This window comes from Euphorbia lathyris, chromosome 2 (assembly GCF_963576675.1).
Source record: "Euphorbia lathyris chromosome 2, ddEupLath1.1, whole genome shotgun sequence".
NCBI classification, from domain to species: Eukaryota; Viridiplantae; Streptophyta; class Magnoliopsida; order Malpighiales; family Euphorbiaceae; genus Euphorbia; species Euphorbia lathyris.
Window position 1 is genome coordinate 20,398,800 of NC_088911.1, and position 20,658 is coordinate 20,419,457.

General features: G+C 32.2%; 1 protein-coding gene across 1 annotated transcript; it reads left to right on the forward strand.

The window, feature by feature from the left end:
- The first annotated feature begins 11,294 nt into the window (after positions 1–11,294).
- On the forward strand, positions 11,295–14,913 carry LOC136217167 (probable boron transporter 2). Its single transcript, XM_066003754.1, has 12 exons — positions 11,295–11,750; positions 11,847–11,929; positions 12,018–12,210; positions 12,293–12,431; positions 12,519–12,684; positions 12,761–12,927; positions 13,006–13,179; positions 13,277–13,372; positions 13,475–13,609; positions 13,685–14,004; positions 14,080–14,347; positions 14,434–14,913. The coding sequence occupies exons 1-12, from the start codon at positions 11,647–11,649 to the stop codon at positions 14,737–14,739; spliced, it is 2,151 nt and encodes a 716-aa protein (XP_065859826.1). The 5' UTR covers positions 11,295–11,646; the 3' UTR covers positions 14,740–14,913.
- The last annotated feature ends 5,745 nt before the right edge of the window (positions 14,914–20,658 follow it).

Consider the following 20,658-nt stretch of genomic DNA (forward strand, 5'->3'; position numbering starts at 1 on the left):
ACATTATGTTATCTTACATTTTGTTATGATATCTTACTCTAAGTTACTATATGCTAAGTTACGTTACGTTAAGTTCCATTACGTCAAGTTACGTTACGTTATATTATGTTATGTCACATCATGTTACGTTACGTTACGTCACGTCATCATGTCACGTTACGTCACGTTGCATTACATTAAGATACGTTAGGTCAAGTTACATTGCATTACGTTACGTTAAGTTACATTATGTTATGTTATGTTAGTTGAAATTACGTTACGTGAAGTTATGTTATGTTAAATGATGTTACGTTACGTTAGGGATTGTAAGTTCAATGATTGTTTATAAATAAATGAAAGCTTAAAGAAATAAAAAAAAAACTTAGAATTTATAAATTAAGCTTACAATTCTAAAGATTTATAGATCGAGCTTACTATTCTAAGAATTTAAAATTGAGCTTATAATCCTAAGGATTTATAAATTGGGCTTATATTTATTATGTTATGTTACGTCATGTTATGTGACGGTACGTTACTACGTTACATTATATTATTTTACTTTACGTTACGTTACGTTATGTTATGTTAGAGATTGTAAGCTCAATGATTGTTTATAAATAAATAAAAGTTTAAAGAAATACAAGAAACCCTAAGGATTTACAAATTGAGCTTACAGTTTTAAGCATTTATAGATTGAGCTTACAATCTTAAGGATTTATAGATTGAGCTTACAATCATACGGATTTAAAAATTGAGCTTATATTTATTACGTTACGTTACGTCACGTTAAGCTACATAGCATTAAGTTATGTAAATGAAATATCACTTTGCATAGATTATGTCTAATAATAGAGTATTTTTGTAAAATTCAAAAGTTTTACGTGAAAATTATTTTTTCAAAAAGTTTGTGATTTTTTTAAAGTAATAATTTGGCAAAAATTTAGTAACAATTCATGTAAATTATATCTAAACCATGTTATGTTACATTATGTTACGTTACGTTATACTAGTTTCGTTACATTACGTTACGTTATGTGACACGATGTTACGTTACGTTACGTTACGTTACGTTACGTTACGTTACGTTACGTTACGTTACGTTACGTTACGTTACGTTACGTTACGTTACGTTACGTCACGTGTCATTATGTTACGTGACGTTATGTTACGTTACGTGAAGTTACGTGAGATTACGTTAAACTATGTTACATTAAATTAAGTTATGTTACGTTAAGTTATGTTACTTTACGTTACGTGAGATGACGAGACATTACATTACGTTAAGTTACATGATGTTATGTTACGTTACGTGATATGAGGTTACATTATGTTACGTTATGTTATGTTACTAAGAATAGAGAATTTATGTAATTTAAAGGTTTTATGTGAAACTCGTTTTTTTTTTTTTTTTTTTGCAAAGTTAATTTTTTTTTTTTATAAAATAACAACTTTATGTAAAGTAAGTATCAATCCATGTAAATTATGCCTAACAATAAACGATTTTTGTAAAATTCAATTTTTCACGAAGTTTTTTTTTTGCAAAGTCATAACTTTATGTAAATTGAGTCTCATTTAACGTAATTTATGTCTAACAATAAATAGTTTTTATAAAAATTAATTTTCACATGAAACACGATCTTTCGTGAAGTTAATATTTTTTTAAGCTAATAACATTAGCTAAATTAAGTATCACGACGCATAAATTACGTCTACAAATAAAGAATTTAAGTAAAATTCAAAGTTTTTACGTGAAATTTCATTTTTCAACAGTTGGTGTTTTTTTTTGTAAAATAACAAATATATATAAATTAAGTATATATTCACGTAAATTATGTCTAACAATAAAAATATTTTCGTAAGATTCAAAGAGTTTACGTGAAACTCGATTTTTCATGAAGTTAGTGATTTTTTTTTATGTAAAGTAATAACTTCCGCCAAATTAAGTCTTATCTTACATAAATTATGTCTAATAATAAAGATTTTTCTTAAAATTAAAAAGTTTTATGTGAACCTCCATTTTTCTCGGAGTTAGTGTTTTTTTTTTTGTAAAATAACAATTTTACGTAAATGAAATATCAGTTTACGATATATTTTTTTTCACATCTAATCGTGTGTTTGTCATATGTTACTAAATAGTGATAAAATGACGTAGATGTGAAGTTTAGATGACAAGATTCATAACCGAAAAGACAATTTGATGAATTATTTCTTAAATTGACATAACTTGTCAACATTAGGGGTTAAATTACACAATTTTTTAGATGTTAGGAGTAAAATTGCTCATTGCTATAAACGTTAATGGTATTTTTACACTTTAACCCACTAAAATAAATAATATATACGGGATTATATGTAATTCTAACAAACTACTAACACATTTTTTTGAATGACAACTACTAACACATTTAAGCTTTATTCATATAGCTAAATTTTGCATCTCTATAATGTACCAATGTTTTATACTAAGCCATATCTAAATTTTGCATCTCTATATTTTTTTTAGATTAAGAGGGTGTTTGTTTCAGCTTTTCGAAAGAGCGTTTAGCGTTTCACTCCAAACCGCAGGAAATATAGCGTTTGGTTAAGTTTATATAACCGCAGCTGTTAGCTAATAGCTGGACCCGCCATCCAGAGATCAGGGGCGGGCGTTTCGGCTTGCCAAGGGAAGGTAAGAGACTGGCGGGTCACGGACCCGCCTGTCTATAATACATGGCGGGTCCGTCACCCGCCAGTCTCTGTATAATGGCGGGTCCAAGACCCGCCATTGCAATGGTGATGGCGGGATCCGGACCCGCCATCAACAAAAAAAACTCAAAAAAATGTAGGTAGAAAGGGGGTGGGGGCAAAAATGGTAAAAATGGGGCGGTAAGTAGGAAAATAGGGGCGGTATGTAGCAACCCACTACTTATATATACCAGTATTAATTGTAGTATTAATTGTTTGTATTATTTCATTGGGAATTTAATACATAGTGATTGGAAGTTGGAGTTTGAGTTATTGCTTGGTTTGACGGCATGAAGTTGGAGGGCATGTTAAATTATTTAATTAAATTGTTAAGTGACTGTCATGTCATTAGGTAGCTATTTATAGGTTTGAAAAAGTCAAATTTAATATTAATGAACAAATTTAAATCTAGACCATTAGATTTTTATTTAATGGTTATTAAATAATACCCATGAATGGTGATAAATGAGTAGTATCCATTAATAACTTTTGTCTCTCATAACAAAAAAAAAAAAACAATTTAATGGTCTCAAAATAAATAAATACCATTTTTATAAGTTTTAAAATGAAATATTGCCTAATATTATGGGGGCGTTGGTAGCTCATTTTTATGCTTATGTTTGCTTTTTCACTTCAAGAATGAGAGTTTTAGGTGTTTGGTTAGTTATCTCATGTTTGCCTTTTACCCCTGAAAAGCAGTCTTTTACAAAAGCAGAGAATCCTTTTGGAAAAGCAGCTTTTTTCCAAGAGCAAACAGTATGTAAAACAAACGGACTCTTAGACTGATAGATGGTTAATGGAATTTTATATCAGCGAGGTTAAATGTTTCATTGGTTACTGAATTTATATGGTTGTTTTAAAATCATAACTCAACTTCAAATTGTCTCAATAAAATCACCCAACTTTGAGTTTTGTCTTAATTAGGTCACTCTGGCGATTTCAGTGATTAAAAAACATCAGAATGATGACACGTCAGCATGAGTCAATTCAGATCTATAACCGAAACGACATATGACATCCACATGTGCGCGTCACCTGACTATCACGTGTCAGTTATATTTATGAAAAAACAAATTTTAGTTTTTTTTCATAAAAAAATAACTGACATGTGGATGTCACATTTCGTTATAGTCAAAGATCTGAGCTTATTCATGTTCACATATCACTCATGTCATTATTTGATGCCTTTTAACCACTGAAAATGGTGGAGTGACTTAATTGAGATAAAATTCAAAATTGAGTGATTTTATTGAGACAAATTGGAATTGAGTGACTATTTTAAGACAATATGTTCAGTGACCAATGATCTCATTTAACCCCTTCATGTATCCAAAAGATTCTAAACGAAAATAGCTAGAATTCAATTGATTGAATTCCTTCCAAATTGATAAAAAAAACAAAACTTTTCCAAACATATAATTAAAAAGTTATATATTTAGTTTTTTTTCCAATCAAAAGGTTTAGGATAAAAAAATGGCATCTTCAAGCAGTGGCGGAGCCAGAGCTTAAAATCTGGAGGGATTTCACTGTATGAAGATTTTTTTTCTTAATAACGACTTAAGACTTTGATTCATAGTAGTCAAATCAAAATTTTCAAATTTTTTGATAATGTAAGGGTCAATTTGATCTTAATTGAAAACATTAAGGTGCAAAACAAACAACTAAGTTTCAATATAAAGTACGGATAAGGTGCAAAAATACTCTAACGTTTACACTTAAGAATAATTTTGCCTTAACGTGTAAAATTGTGTAATTTTATCCTTAACGTTGGCAGCCAAGAACAATTTTACCCCTAACGTTGACAAGTTTGGTCAATTGGAGAAATTATCTATCAAATTGTCTTCTCGATCATGAATCTTGTCATCTACACTTCACATATGTGTTCATTTTATCATCCATCAGTAACAGATCACAAATATATGATTAAACGTGAAAAAATTTAAAAAATATATTGTATTTTATCACTCATTATGGGGTAAAATTACTCATATCGGTACACGATCAAGGTATTTCTATACTTTATCCTTATAAATTAATATTACTAATTAAGAGCTAAGATACAAATAGTCAATTTAAACTAAAAAAAATACAATTAAAAATAGTAAAGGAGAATGAGGTTAATAATGATTAAAAATGATACTTAGATAGTAATATTGACATTTTTAAACGAGAATGAGGTTCAAGGGAAAAAATTAAAATGAGATAAAAATTAAAGAGAGAGATTCGAACATGGGACCAATTGGATGTAAAAGTTCATTTAGTTATCACTAAGACCAACTATACAAACTTAATTTTATATAATATAATCACGTCCTATATTATAAGTATTAATTTTAACTATTTTGGAGAATGCTCGGGACTAAACCACTGTTCCTCAAGGATGTTCCGGAGGGATGGAGGGTCGGCCGACCCTCCCTGCTCCCTCTAGATCCGCCCATGTCTTCAAGCCTAGGGTCAAAGGAAAATCTCAAAAGTCAGGTGTAGATTTATAAAAAATATTAACATATTACTCAGTTTATAGGATTCCAACAACCGCAATAGAAATCGAACTTAGATGAAAATGCCATAAAGGTCTCAAAAATTGGTTTAGGCGTCAGTCTAGGACGTTCCATTTAAAGAGGCTTCTAATCCGAAAAATTCTATGGTACACCAAGTGAAATGAATCTAACCAATAAAAAATGATATATATATATATAGGTAGAGGCTATGTTTACTTTGTGTATTTTCACCATTGGATTAATTTTATACTCTATCATCCAATGGTGAAAAACACTAAGTAATGGTTACTTTGTCAAAAACAAAGTAACCATAGAAGGCACTATATATATATATATATATATATCGCATCATTGGAAAATGATTGATATAAAGATAAAAATTGTAAATCATCATCTTTTCTTTAGTAAGGTCCATTGGACCAAAACTATCGTAGAATTTCCCTCTAGTTCTTTTTTTTGTACATGTAAAATTTATGTTAATTATAATACAATAATTATTGAGATCTATTTTTATTAAAAATCATTTATATAAATAATCATTATCTTGTATCTGAATTTAATAATCATACAGTTTCCTAAAAAGAAATTGAAAATCGATAACAATAGCATAAATAAGACTTCTAAAATTTATTTCACAGTTTCTCTATTAACAATAATTAAGATAAATTATAAATTTAGCCATATAGTTATTCGGTGAGATTTGTTTAGTCTACATGTACAAAACAATATCATCTTATCCAAATATTTACTAGATGGTGTAATTTCATATCTCATTAATAGAGCTTTTTTTATTAACATAAAATAAAATGTATAATTTTAAACTTTATTGACTTTTCTAAAAATTTAGCTAGAACATGTATAAAAAGAAATTAAGATTTGAAATTACTATCTGGTAAACATTATGGTTTAAGATTGCAATATTTTATAAGTAAATACTAAATTTGTACTTTATAAAGAATGGAACTAATAATGATGAGGTGATGAGTTGTTATAGAAGCTTCAAAGCACATGTATTTTTATTTTAAATAAAGAAGGAATTCATGGGAAAGAATGAATTGCATCTGGATCGTATATGCAAGGGAAAATAATAAAGTCAACTGGGTTTACGTAAAAGCTCAATAAAGCTTATTTTTTAGGCTTGAATATTTGGAGTAGAGGGAGAGCTGTGGCAGCCTGTCAGGGCAGCAGGTAATTGGTTGCTTTCAATTCTCAAAACATTCTCATAATGGTCCAACCTAATTTAATTTTTGTGTTTTTCTCTTCAACTTTTATTATTTATTCAAGAGATAACATAAAATTATCTCAATGACCGAATTTAATCTTTGCATATTATATTAATGAAAAAAAATGATAAATTGCATTATGACTATTAAATTTATTCATATTCACGGTAAACTACACTATGACTATTAAACTTCAAAATTAAATTAAGATAAGATTCATCTAACTTTATATTTTCTAATGTTATAGTTATTAAACTTCAATTAACGTATTAAAATGATTGTTGACGATCTCAAAATATAAATATTCAAGGATTAATGTTGTTTAGAATCATATTTACTATGAAATTGCATTTTTTATTTTCCAAAATCACCATTTTAGAGTTTTCTCTTTTAAAACATTCACTTTCTATCTCCTAACCAACCAACATCTAAATGATCTCAAGCGAAAAAATTGAAGAATTAAAGTTTTTTTTAAAATATCACCCGTTCTTGGAATTTTCTATTTTGTAACGTTAATTGAAATTTAGTGGTCATATAATGTTAGTAAATATAAAATTGAATGATTTTTACCTTACGTTTTGAAGTTTAGGTGTAATAATGTTAGTTGAGGTAAAGTTTAATGACCATAGCTGTAATTTATCTAAGGTTTAACCTTAAACCAATAAAATATTTCTAAAGCTAAACTAACTTTCAAAGAGAGAAATCTTAAACTGATTTGATATATTGGATAAAAGTTGATCAAGTTTGGTATATTTTACATGAATTTATAACCTCTAAGCTAAAATTAAATCAAACCCACTTAAAACCAATAAGATAAAATAATAAAAGAGAGCTAAAATAGCTAAAACATTAAGAAAAGGAAAACATGAAATTAACTCAAGAGAAGTAGAGTGCCCAACTAAAAACCCATGTGTTCACGTTGCAGCTGCTTCTCAATTTCCATCTTAATTTGTGATGCAGGCATCCATTCTGAGAGAAGATGAGTGGTGGAAGAAGTCAGTTCAAATGAGCAACACACTAAAGGTAAGAGATTGCTATTTATATGAAAATAGGTCACACACACCGCATGCACTGTTGAAAGCACATCAGAGAGTCAAAATCATTCCCACACGCCATGTGGACTTCCAAAAACAACATCTACATTTCAGATATAAAGTCACACGCCGTGTGGACAATTAAAATGCCTCACAAGATCAATCTTGCCCCCTCACTCTAGCTTCCTACTAATTACAACTCATGCCATCACCCTATTTACAACTTTGCCACCATTTTTACCCTTACCCCATTTTACTCTTAACCTTGTCCCTTTAATTATTTATGTAATTAGGCTTTTATGTAATTTGTTAATTAGGTTTAGAGATGATATAAATTCATCAAATTTTTTTTTATAATCACTTAGCTTTTTATCAATCAAATTATATTTTCTCTTTGAGAGCTTGTGTTAGAGTTCATCCCTTCTACAATGGGGATTTCACGATTCCTATGAGTTTAGCTCGTGAATATTGGGATTAATACTATGTAGTTTAGCTAGAGAAGAAACTTCTTTGCTAATTTACGATTAAAATCAACTTGTTCATCATCGATCTGTATCAGTTGGTATCAGAGTCGATCTTTTTCCTTCCGAAGACTTCTTTTTGGCGATGGTTCAACCTTGACTACCCCAAAAGATGATGGGATCTATAGATAAGCATTCTGAAGGTGTGGAAGCTAGCATAAGAGGGCTTACAGAGAATGAGAAAGTTGAGAGCCTCTATAAAAGGCTTCAAGCTAAAAATCCGAAATGGCTTCCAACCCACATTGGGAGTCCCTTCTAGAAGAAATGAAGAAAATCCAAAGTTGCCTCCTAAAGATTCATCACCCATCTTTTCTCCATTGCACATTCTTATGTGAGGAGATTGATGGCTATGGTGATAGAAAAGATGTTGGTGGTTCAACCATGTTGGGATGTAGAATGTCATTTGAGTCAGGCAACTTGGCAAATGAAGTGACCAACTTGAACTTTAGGGAGGACTAGAAAGAAACGAGAAGTCATTGGAAAGAATGGGCTGTTGACAAAGAGGGTAACGAAATTGAATATTATCGTGGAGAAGATGAATCCGATGAGGAGATTGATGAAGAGGAGAACCAACCCGAGAATGAGCTACAAAGAAATTATGAACTTGACTATGATGAGAGTGAGTTCGGGAATGGGATTGAAGAGAGGGGGAACGGTTCCGGAAATGAACTATGTGATGATGATGAATTTTATCATGATGCAAATGGATATGATTATGATGAAGATGATGGAATTTACCATGATGGGGATCAGTTCTGGGACGTTGGGTGGAACCAAAATAGGGTTGTTTATGAAGATGATGCAGATGGGGTCTCATGGTGAGAGTGAGCTTCAACACATTGAGAAGAACCAAATCGGGGCTACTTATGAAGATGTTGAAGATAGATTCCATTATGATGATGGGTTGAAGGACGTTGAGTGGAGCTAAAACCAAGATACATATGAAGGCGATGATGATGTCTAGGAGCGAGTGGTGTATTTGCTGACGAGGGTGCTAATGTCCAGTGAAGAGGAGCATGACCTACGACATCAATTATTTAAAACTCAGTCTTTAGTTCTTGGGAAGAAATGTGGGATGATTATGGACGGAGGAAGCCAAGTGAATGTCATTAGTCGAGTTGTCTTGAGTAAGTTTGATTTCGTTCGCAAGTCACATCCTAAACCTTATCGTATCAGTTGGATCAATGAGGTGGAGAAGCTTCAAGTTATTCACCAGTGTAAGGTTCCTTTTGCCATTGGGGCTTATCAAGATGAAACTATGTGTGATGTTGTAGAGATGGATGCTTGCCACGTGCTTTTAAAAAGGCCATGACAATTTGATTGTGATGCTTCATATGCGGAAAGAAGCAACACCTACACCATACGTAAAGATAGAATTAGGTACATCCTTACACCCTTAAAAAATTCATATATGGAGAAAAGAAGACCAACGTGAGTGCTTGTCCAACTCGAGAGTTGAATTGGAATGAGTGCACCGGTAAAAGGGTGGAGACTAAGCCAAGGGGAGTTGAACCAATATCCGAATATGTCAAGGAAGCTACCTTACAAGATAAACCTCAAGAGCTGCCACTTTGGGAGAAGGAATCGCATCACATTGACTTGGGTTTCATGGATCATTTACCTAGCCTTCCTGGTAATGAAGTCGGATCCAAAGAGGAGAATGAGGCTGTGAAAGGGAAAAGCAAGTTTGAAGGTGATGAAGTAGAGCTAATATCCATAGATGGCAAATACGTGCCCTTTAAAGAGCAACCTCAAGAGCTTCCACTTTGGAAAGAGATACATCACCACTTTGATTTGGATCCCAGTGATCACTTACCTAGCCTTTCTCATGATGGATTAAGCTCCAAAAACAAGAATGGAGTTGAGAAGGGAAAGAGCGATTTTGCAAATGAGGAAGTTGAACCAATATTTGAAGGCGATAAATACATGTCTTTCAAAGAGCAACCTCGAGAGCTTCCATCTTTAAAGAATATCGTAAAATATCATTAACAAGTTGTAATCCACATATATAAGAATTATCAATTTAATTTGTTCAGAAATCACGTCTTGATATTGTCACATCAATGGATGAAAATCCTATGATGAATTAGAACTGAAATGATAGTAATGGAAATATTAATTAAATAAAAATATGTCAAAAATAGATGCCGAATTTTTAAGCAGGGTTTCCAATATAATATGGAATAAAATTCACACTAATATAATAAACCTCATGTATTAATTAATTGTGTTTTAAGTAAAGTAATGGTCAGCCTGGCTCCATTTCTAATTTGCATCATATCACCGCCAATACTTTATGTTAATCAATTAATTAATACATTACAAGTCAACTATTGGTCATAAACTCATAATTTAGTTCGCCTATGCTCGATAACATACCAGGGATTGCCTTCTTAGGCGTGATTGATGAAAGAGATATATTGAAGCTGACGTGTTGATATCAGGAGGAAGATACACGCAAGTGGGACTGAAGACGGAAGTAGAAGATCATAATACACCTAGACCCTCCACACCAATAAGAAAAGAGCTGCTTTCCTCCCATGATAACATCACTCCCACAATTATTTACTACCGGAAATACTACCGTGGTCCGGATACAATAGACCCAACCAATGAAAAAAAACCATGCTACTTGATTAGAAAATGAATGAGATAATTGTATTAAAAAAAAATATAAAATTATTATGTTTCTATTGGCAAGGTCCAACAAATCGGGACATAATAGAATTTCTCTAGTGGTGCACTTTCTTTCTTTACGGCAACCATCTCTCAATGAGATAGTATGTTTCTTTTTTTTCATTGATTGAGTTCATTGCACCCGATTCACCATAGAAGTTCTCGCACAATTGTCATGTTTCTATAGTAGAATTTCTCCTTAAATCTAAGGTTTTAGGAATGGTACAATTTTAAAACATATTCTATTATGGTTCCAGTCTATTAAATTTTACCAATAGAAACATGATAATTATGTAATTTTTTTTCTTTACATTAATCATCTTCCAATAAGATATGTTTCTTTACATTCATAGTCTCCCAATAAAGTATGTTTCTCTTTTTTCATTCCATTGGTTGATTAAATTTTTATAAGATAAAAACTAAATATGTTTTTGTTTAATAACTAAATTTGTTCAAGGTTGCAGGAAAATTTGTTCCTTATTCCTTTTCTGCAAAAAGAAATTCTAGAATATTCAATAATACATTCAACTCATTAATTAATATCACTTTCACTTGTATATATTTATTTTTCTAATACCAATTATTTCCCCTAAAGTATTTTATCTTGAGTATTGTAAAAATTCTGGTGTATCACTTGACAGAAATTGCCGGCTATATATATATAAATTTGAAGGCTTCATCTACCGCCAGCTCAAGCACATTAACAACCATTTAACAGGCGTGGGTGCTTCTGTAGGCGCCGACTTAATCAATTGCCAATCTCCCATCGAACCTTTTACTTTCTTCTCTGTTTCTCAACCCTGGATATGCCAGTTTGATCTGCATTGCTAATTATGCCCGTTTCCGTGCAACATAGCCTGAAAATAGACAGTTGACATGTAATTGTTACCACCAACACCGACTGATCTCCATGGCAAAGCATAGTCCGTAGTGTGTATTGCTGCAAACTAATTCAAAGCAATAATAGTGTTCCTTTGAACTTGATTGAGTCATGGAGGAGACATTTGTCCCTTTGCGTGGAATCAAGAATGATCTTCATGGAAGATTGCTGTGTTACAAGCAAGATTGGACAGGAGGATTCAAAGCAGGTTTTAGGTATATACTCTTCTTTTTTACATTATTAATTGGTCAAACTTAACTTTTCCTTTTTGCTTTTAGCTTCCACTTATATCACATTCAATTTCTTTTCAGGATTTTGGCTCCCACCACATACATCTTCTTTGCCTCAGCAATTCCAGTCATTTCATTCGGCGAACAGCTCGAGAGAAATACTGGTAATATTCGATTTTTTTTTTATAAAGTTAAACGTGCTTGGAAGAGAGTAGTACTAAAAGTACTAAAATATCTGACCTGGTGCTGCAGATGGAGTTCTAACAGCAGTTCAAACACTTGCATCCACAGCAGTATGTGGGATAATACACTCCATAATTGGAGGTCAACCTCTTTTGATACTAGGAGTGGCAGAACCTACTGTGATTATGTACACATTCATGTTCAACTTTGTCAAAGAGAGAACCGATTTAGGCCGCGAGTTGTTTCTGGCATGGACCGGATGGTGAGCCGAATCCTCTTAATTTTCATTGCGAAACAATTTTATATTTTCACTTTTGTTTGACAGAGAATTCAAATTTCGTCAGGGTATGTGTTTGGACTGCAATTCTGTTGTTCTTGCTGGCAATCCTAGGAGCTTGTTCCATTATCAATAGGTTCACTCGTGTGGCAGGAGAATTGTTTGGTCTGCTCATTGCAATGCTTTTTATGCAACAAGCTATAAAAGTAATTAGAATGGTCAATTTTGAATTCTCATCATCAATAAGTACTTAAAACAATTGACAAAAATTGGCTAATCTTTGGTTGGTGCAGGGAATTGTGGATGAATTTCGTGTTCCGCAACGAGAAGATCCTACCCGGGTGGAGTTCTTACCTTCCTGGAGGTTTGCAAATGGGATGTTTGCTTTGGTTCTGTCCTTTGGTCTCTTGTTTACTGCATTAAGAAGCAGAAAAGCAAGATCTTGGCGATATGGGACCGGTATGTGACCAATTTTGAGTTCATTTTGGTAACTTTAGGAATTGGAGAACTCAAAAAGTAGTATTTACTTTCGCAGGTTGGCTTAGAAGTTCAATAGCAGACTATGGTGTACCCTTAATGGTCCTAGCATGGACAGCTATTTCCTATATCCCTTCAGGAAGTGTTGCTCAAGGGATCCCTCGCCGCCTTTTCAGCCCGAATCCTTGGTCTCCTGGGGCTTATGAGAATTGGACTGTGATCAAGGCATGTTTGAACTCTGTCTCTTCTTGATCTTTATATTAGATGAACAATCAACAGCTTAATCAAACTTGAACACTGCAGGACATGTTAAACGTTCCTATTTTCTACATAATCGGAGCTTTCGTTCCTGCTACTATGATTGCAGTACTTTATTACTTTGATCATAGTGTAGCATCTCAACTTGCTCAGCAGAAAGAGTTCAATTTAAGAAAGCCTGCTTCTTATCACTATGACTTGCTTCTTTTGGGGTTCTTGGTAAACATTTATTGCATCAATCAGTCTTAATTAACTAATTCATATCACTTCTCTTGTTCCATCACTCACTTGAATGCTGTAAAACTCATGATTTCAGACTCTAATGTGCGGTCTAATCGGAATTCCCCCGTCTAACGGAGTCATCCCGCAATCTCCAATGCATACAAAGAGCTTGGCAACACTCAAACATCAGGTAAATTGTCTTCAACTTTGTTCTTTCAAGTCACATTTTGGAAGACTAACTCTTGAGTCACTATTTATACATATTTTTCTATCTTAATTCTCCATGGTTTAGTTGCTTCGAAACCGGCTTGTTGCCAGTGCAAGAAAAAGTATACAAAAGAACGCGAGCTTGGGACAAATATATGGAAATATGCAAGAAGCATATCAGCAAATGCAGACCCCTTTGATCTACCAACAACCCTCAGAGGTATGATCATATGTTCTTCAATTAAAGGCGGATTTTTCTCACATGTTTAATTAAACAATATTAATGAATGTCCAGGGTCTAAAAGAGTTTAAAGAATCAACAATCCAAGCAGCTACATGTACAGGTCACATCGATGCCCCGGTTGATGAGACAGTGTTTGACATAGAGAAGGAGATTGATGATCTATTACCAGTTGAAGTTAAAGAACAACGTGTTAGTAACTTACTTCAATCCCTCATGGTTGGGGGTTGTCTTGCTGCTATGCCTGTCCTTAAAAGGATTCCAACTTCTGTTCTTTGGGGTTACTTTGCATTCATGGCTATTGAAAGTCTGCCTGGGAATCAGTTCTGGGAAAGAATATTACTTCTTTTCACTGCACCAAGCAGAAGATACAAGTATGTATACTCAACATAAAAAAATTTCACTGAATTTCACTGAGTTTCACTAAAATTTGGTCACTTTCTTGACAGAGTTCTTGAGGACTACCATGCCACTTTTGTAGAAACAGTTCCATTCAAGACAATAGCAATATTTACCATTTTTCAGACTACATATCTGCTAGTATGTTTTGGTCTAACATGGATTCCAATTGCTGGTCTAATGTTTCCATTGATGATCATGCTTTTGGTTCCAGTAAGACAATATATTCTCCCTAAATTCTTTAAAGGAGCACATCTTCAGGATCTAGATGCAGCAGATTATGAAGAGGCACCAGCTTTACCTTTCAATCTTGCAACAGTAAGTTGTTTTTTTGCAACTTATATATTGTCCGTTTTGGTCCAAATCCAACTTATGGTGACCTTAAAACGCGTGTTTTTGAACAGGAGACGGAGATGGGGGCAGGGGCTGGTCAGGCAGGGGATGCAGAGATACTTGATGAGGCTATAACAAGAAGCCGTGGAGAATTTAGGCATATAAACAGTCCAAAAATAACAAGCACAACAAGTACACCAGGACATGATCTTAAAAGTCCTTCTGGGTTTTCATATTCATATAGTCCAAGAGTGAGTGAATTGAGAGGGGGAAGAAGTCCAAATTTAAGTGGAAAAGGAACAGCTAAAAGTCCAGTAATTGGAGAAGTAAGATTATCTAAGCTAGGGAAAAGTCCTTCAGCTTCAGAATATAATTAGTTAGTTGTTAATTTTTATGTTATTGCTAGTTTTGGATTGATGTTTTGCTTATGTTTTTTTTGTTGGGGTTTTGTGTAATATTTTCCTTTGTTTTGGGGTTTTACATCTCCTTAATTTGGAGCAAATTTGTAACCTATAAAATATACTAATTTATGCATGTATATTGTTCTATCAGGAGTAATTTGTTTTATAGTAATAATATATAGAAAATTAAAATGTAGTCTAATAAAATAAAATAAAATCTATTAATAATAATAATACCACACATTATCTTTTTCTTTTTTCAATCACCGTCCAGCACGATAAGAGATTTTTAAAATTTATTTCACAATTTTTCTTTTTATATCTTAATAATATGGGCAAGTAGAAAAAACTTGTTGTATTTTGTAATATGTAAAAATACGACTTTTTCATTTCTCCACATTACTCCATTGACCCCCTCAATCTCTGCCACACAATGTGTGTTTCATTCTCAGAAAATGTACTCTTACAAAAAAAAAAAAAAAAACTCTATGAAGCTTCCGAATTTTGAAGTCAATGTAGAGAAAAGTTTTATCTTCAAGACAACGTGGAAATTGTTATCTCTATTTAAAATTCTATTTACTTTGGTTTTTGTAATTAGGATAGGAATTAAAAAAATTCTCCTTAAGGGCTGATTGGATGGAGATTTAAAGGTGTTAAGAAGGGAATGGTTAGTAAGAGTTGATAAAAATCGTTGTTTGAGAGGGGAAAAGGTTAGTAAGGGTTTTTACAAACACATGTTTGGAACACAACAAAAAAAATTAGAAGGGTATGGGTAATGGAAGGGTTTTGAATGGTTTTTTTTAAGAAATTATATCCAATTTTCAACCCATCAATTCGGTGGGGTTTAAAGGGTTAGAAATTACATTTCCTTCCCTTTCTTTACCTTTCCCTACTCTTTTCTACCCTTCCTTTATTTACTCTTCACTACCCTTCATCCAATCAAGCCCTGAGTGAATCTTAGTCAAAACAAGATTATACTTTTAAGGATAATGGTCAAGTTTAACCCTAACGTTTCAAGAGAAGTGTGAGTGAATTTAGCGCTAACATACGAAATATGCAATTTAGTCCTAACGTTTAAAAAAAAAATCAATTTTAGCCTTGTGTTACCAAAAATTTGAAAAGACTGGTTTTAATATTATGTAACTGTAACATCGGACCTTCTAAACAAATTTGTCGATAAATTGAAGCAGTTTCCTACACTTTTGTGGGTTATTTGCAATTATATAATAACACAGTAAATATTTTTTAATTATCTGTACTCGTATCATTACCCTAACGGATATACTTTTTACATCTTATACCCATCCCATTTAATTCGCGGATACCCTTACCCGTTAAGAATCAATAAATAAAACAAAAAATATTACAAATTTAACAAAGTATAAATTTAATAAATCATTTATCTAAAAATTGAACAAATTGAATCTTAATCAATAAGAATAAATTAGGTTAATGGTATCATTACTCAATTGTATGTGTGGGTTTCAATCCCATATCTTACATCTAAAAAACAACAATATTTTCAGAGTGTCTCGATAGCCCCCTATAAACTTGCATAAAATATTCAGTTAGCCCCCTGAACTTGCGTAAAATGTAATCAATTAATCATTCGGTTATAAAAAAATAAGTCAAATGCGGAAGATATGTTACACGTGCCTTAGAATGTTTTTACATACTTCACAAAATAAATTAAAACATGTTAAAAAAGAATTTTCTTACTTATTCAGTTATAAAAACATTTTCTTCTTTAATATTGTAATCGCATACCCCGACCTTGGTCGTTTTACTTTTTTAAGATGCTTGGAACATATCTTCCGCATTTAACTTACTTTTTTTTTACAACCGAGTAATTAATTGATTACATTTTATGCAAGTTCAGGGGACTAACTGAACATTTTATGCAAGTTCAGGGGGCTATCGAGACACTTTGAAAGTTTAGGGGGACAATCAACCATTTTGGACAAGTTCAGGGGGAAAATGATGTATTAAGCCTTTTTTAATATATATATATAAAAGTTTTATGGCGGGTACTGGGTACCCTGGGGTCTTCTCATACCCTTTTATACATGGTACGGACAAAGTTGTAAAAAACGCTAAGCGCTAGTCAGGCGAATAGGACCCTCAAGGATTAATCAGGAATTAGTCGGAGACTAATCAGGAATTAATCAGATTTGTATTTTTATATTTTTTAGTTATTAATCAATAAATTATTATATAAATTCAATTAAAATATGTATTATGCTATCTAAAATAATAATATAAAATTATTTAATATAGAAAAATATGTATATTTGTAATATATATCTTTAAAATTATGCAAACATCAATATTTTAACAACAATATCATTAAAACAACTTAAAAGTGAATTAAAATAAAACAAAAATAAATAAATTTTCAATTAAAAATGCTTTTGTTTATTGTCGCTTATGTGGTACCTAGACGGTCTAGGGGAGCCTAAGCAGCTGAAAATCGCCTAGGAGTCAATAAAACTCCTAGAGGGACTAATCGTAAAAAATCGGGATGGATTTTCGATTTTGAGCACGTAGGCGGTCCAGGAGGCCTTCGTTTCGATCGGTACAGATAGTTCCATTACGGTCGAGTAGTGTCGGATACCCGTGGATACAATACCCGTTGTGATTACATATTAAGAAAAAAAAGGAAAAAAAACTATGTCGTTATATGCCATTTAAGTCTTAATTTTATACTCCCTTCGTTTCATATTACATGTCGTTTTAGAGAGTTGCATAGAAATTAAGAATATTAGACAAAATACATCGTTACCCCTTATTTATTGATTCCACTATTTATTTATTCTATAATAAGTCCATTAATCTAATTAATTTTTATAAACCCACATTTTATAGTAGGAAAAAAAAAAGACTTAACGTATACTGATCATATAAAATGATATGTATAATGAAACAAAAAAGAGTTTCTAGAAAGACATATAATATGAAACAGAGGTATTATCTCTTGTAAAATAAAATAAAATAAAAAGTCTTAATATTGTATCAATTTTGTGATAACAACTAATATAACCTTGTTATAATAAGTTATATATAATTTACTGTAACCCGATTGATTATATTTCTACAAAGTGGAGGTAATAGAAAGAATAAGTTTAATAAAGTATTCTAAATTAAAATAATTGGTTTTGTATTTCTTCCATAAACTTTGGCTTTTAGAAGTGGTGAACAATATAATTCTATTCTTGCACAGACAAAATGTAGCTTGACTCTGCTCTCAACGCACGCATGGGCCAACTATTGGGCCCTGCATCAGTCTATTCTTAGCCCTTCTATCTCGCTCGTGCCACACAATCTGTGTCATTTGACCTTGTGATTGATTATAGGGTAAATTCCAAAAAAAACCCTTGTGGTTTCACTTATTGACAAAAAAGGATCTATGCTTTTTCTTTTGTCGAAATGGGGATTGTGTTTAAGACCGTTAACCAAAACGCGAAAAAACAGCTAACCCCGTCAACTGAGCTGACGTAGCAGAGGGTATTTTTGTTCAGTTTTTTTTTCTTTCATATAAAATGTCTCTCTTTCCATCAATAATCGATCACCAATTCAATTTAGGGTTTTTCCCCAATTTCTTCATAGATTGAGAAACCCTAGAAGTTAAATCCTAAATTGGGGAAAAACCCTAAATTAAATTGGTGATCGATTATTGATGGAAAGGGATGCCTTTTATATGAAAGGAAAAAAAATTGGACAAAAATACCCTCTACCACGTCAGCTCAGTTGACGGGGTTAGCTGTTTTTCTGCGTTTTGGTTAACGGTCTTAAACACAATCCCCATTTTGACAAAAGAAAAAGCACAGATCCTTTTTTGTCAATAAGTGAAACCACAGGGGTTTTTTTTTGGAATTTACCCTTGATTATATTATTAAAGGTATGTCTGTTAAATTGTTTGCTGATAGATATTGGATATTAGTTGTTTTTTTTCCTTAAAAAAATAATTATTTCAAAATTTTAGCAAACATTTTCTATCTCATATTTAGTATTGAAAGACAAACGGCAGTTCCAAAAAATAGAAACAAACAGACACTAAATCTATATACGAATGTTGTAGTACCATTTGCCTCTCTATAATACAATTTTTTTACCCATGGCATGTATACATATCAATTAGTTAAAAAAATCATATGTAAACTTAATAATTTAGATAAATAATGAATTAATTTTTATTTTTATTTATCTACATAAAGTCTATATCATGTAGCTCATGTGAGTATATATGTCTAGTGCACCACATCCTAGGTGTATAGACTAATAACATGATGACATGTCATATATTTTATGGTTTAAGATCTATAAATTAGAGTTTATAATTTATTTTTTAGAATGTAAGTTTTAAATTTGAGCTCTATAATTTTATATAACCATTAACTACAAAAATTATATAGTTATTAACTTATTATACATTATTAATATTTTATTGGTTAAAGTATCATGTGGTGTTAAATTATTAATCTAGTGTATAGATGTTACATTGGACATATGGTATAATCTCACCTTCTAAAAAATTATGAAATTATGTGATATTAAATGATTGATTTGATCGGTAATGTTCAGGGGCAGAGATAGGACTCCTATCATGGGTGGTTCTGACCTCTTGTGTTTGACAGAATAAGGTTGATGATGGTTTAATTAAGGTTGGAGTTATTTAATTAGTTCATTAAATTTGTATTTAATTAAAAAAATTAATTTGATTAATATATGATAAGCGATAAATTTATCTAAGTTCATTCAAAACGATCTAATCTCACTTTTATAATCTAAATCTAGCTTAATTTTAAGAATGTTATAGTGATGTATAAAAATTGGTTCTGAATCACTTCAATGATAACATATATATGTACAAAGAAAAAAAAAATGAGAGTTGGATTTATAAAAAAAAAAGCATGCACACAAATGTAAAATTGGTCCTCCCTCCCAATAAAGCAATCATTTATTTACCATTGACTTGAATGGTGATGTCGCTCAATATGCACTGCCTTCTAATATCTTCTCGAGTAACCTAAAATGAAGTAACAGCTGGTTAGAGAGGGACCACCATCCAGCGAACCTGCTCTAATGCTTAATTTAGCAAAGGTTAAAGGAAGATTGAAGACAATATGAATATTGGTGACTATGATATTTACACACCTTTTAAAGAGGTGCTAATTTTATCTATATATAGTAGCTCCCAGGGCTAACTACTATAATCTTGGAAATATGTCTAATGACTCACTAGATATGTGTCATCTAATTGTTCTCAAGGCCTTTAGCTTGCTATGGCGTTAATTGTTGCATCCTGCCATATAACAAATGTCCGGACAAGTGTCGTCATTTGATTGGTCTTGAAACCTGTTGAACGTTATAACGCCAGGCGGTGCGTGCTGCCATATAACAGGCGTCCTTTTCACGATCCAAGAGCTCTCTTTCCTTCGACATGCTAACTCCTAACTGGGCGGTGGATATTGATCCATGTGGCTTTGTCGTGTGGTAGGCGTCCTTTGTAACCGCCTCATGGATTCAAGGACTCTTCTACCACCGTATTAATATGGGAACGGACGGAGTATATTAATCCATGTGGGCAGATGTTCTCTACTAGTAATTTAATACACAAATAATGTGTATACCGGAGGGTCAACCCTAGCAAAAAAAAGAAAACAGTAAAAAAGCAGAAATAGAACAAGTAAAACTTGTGGTGAGAATTCAGGTCATGAAGCTCTCAAGTAGATGAGCAGAATTGGGTCTACATTAATTGTGAAATGCAATATGAGTGAATAGAATTTGTTACTTTTTTGAATAAGATGAGATAACTTTTCCTATTTATAGTGTTAGTTCTTAATCTAGAAACAACTATTCTGTCTGTCTGTCGACTCATAATGAAGGTTTTTAGGT

Bases quoted from the DNA above. Each gene is read 5' to 3' on its own strand.
- LOC136217167 (XM_066003754.1), top strand. From the start codon at position 11,647: ATGGAGGAGACATTTGTCCCTTTGCGTGGAATCAAGAATGATCTTCAT. The intron at 13,180-13,276 runs GTAAACATTTAT...TCATGATTTCAG, and splicing joins TGCTTCTTTTGGGGTTCTTG to ACTCTAATGTGCGGTCTAAT. The intron at 13,610-13,684 runs GTATGATCATAT...ATGAATGTCCAG, and splicing joins TCTACCAACAACCCTCAGAG to GGTCTAAAAGAGTTTAAAGA.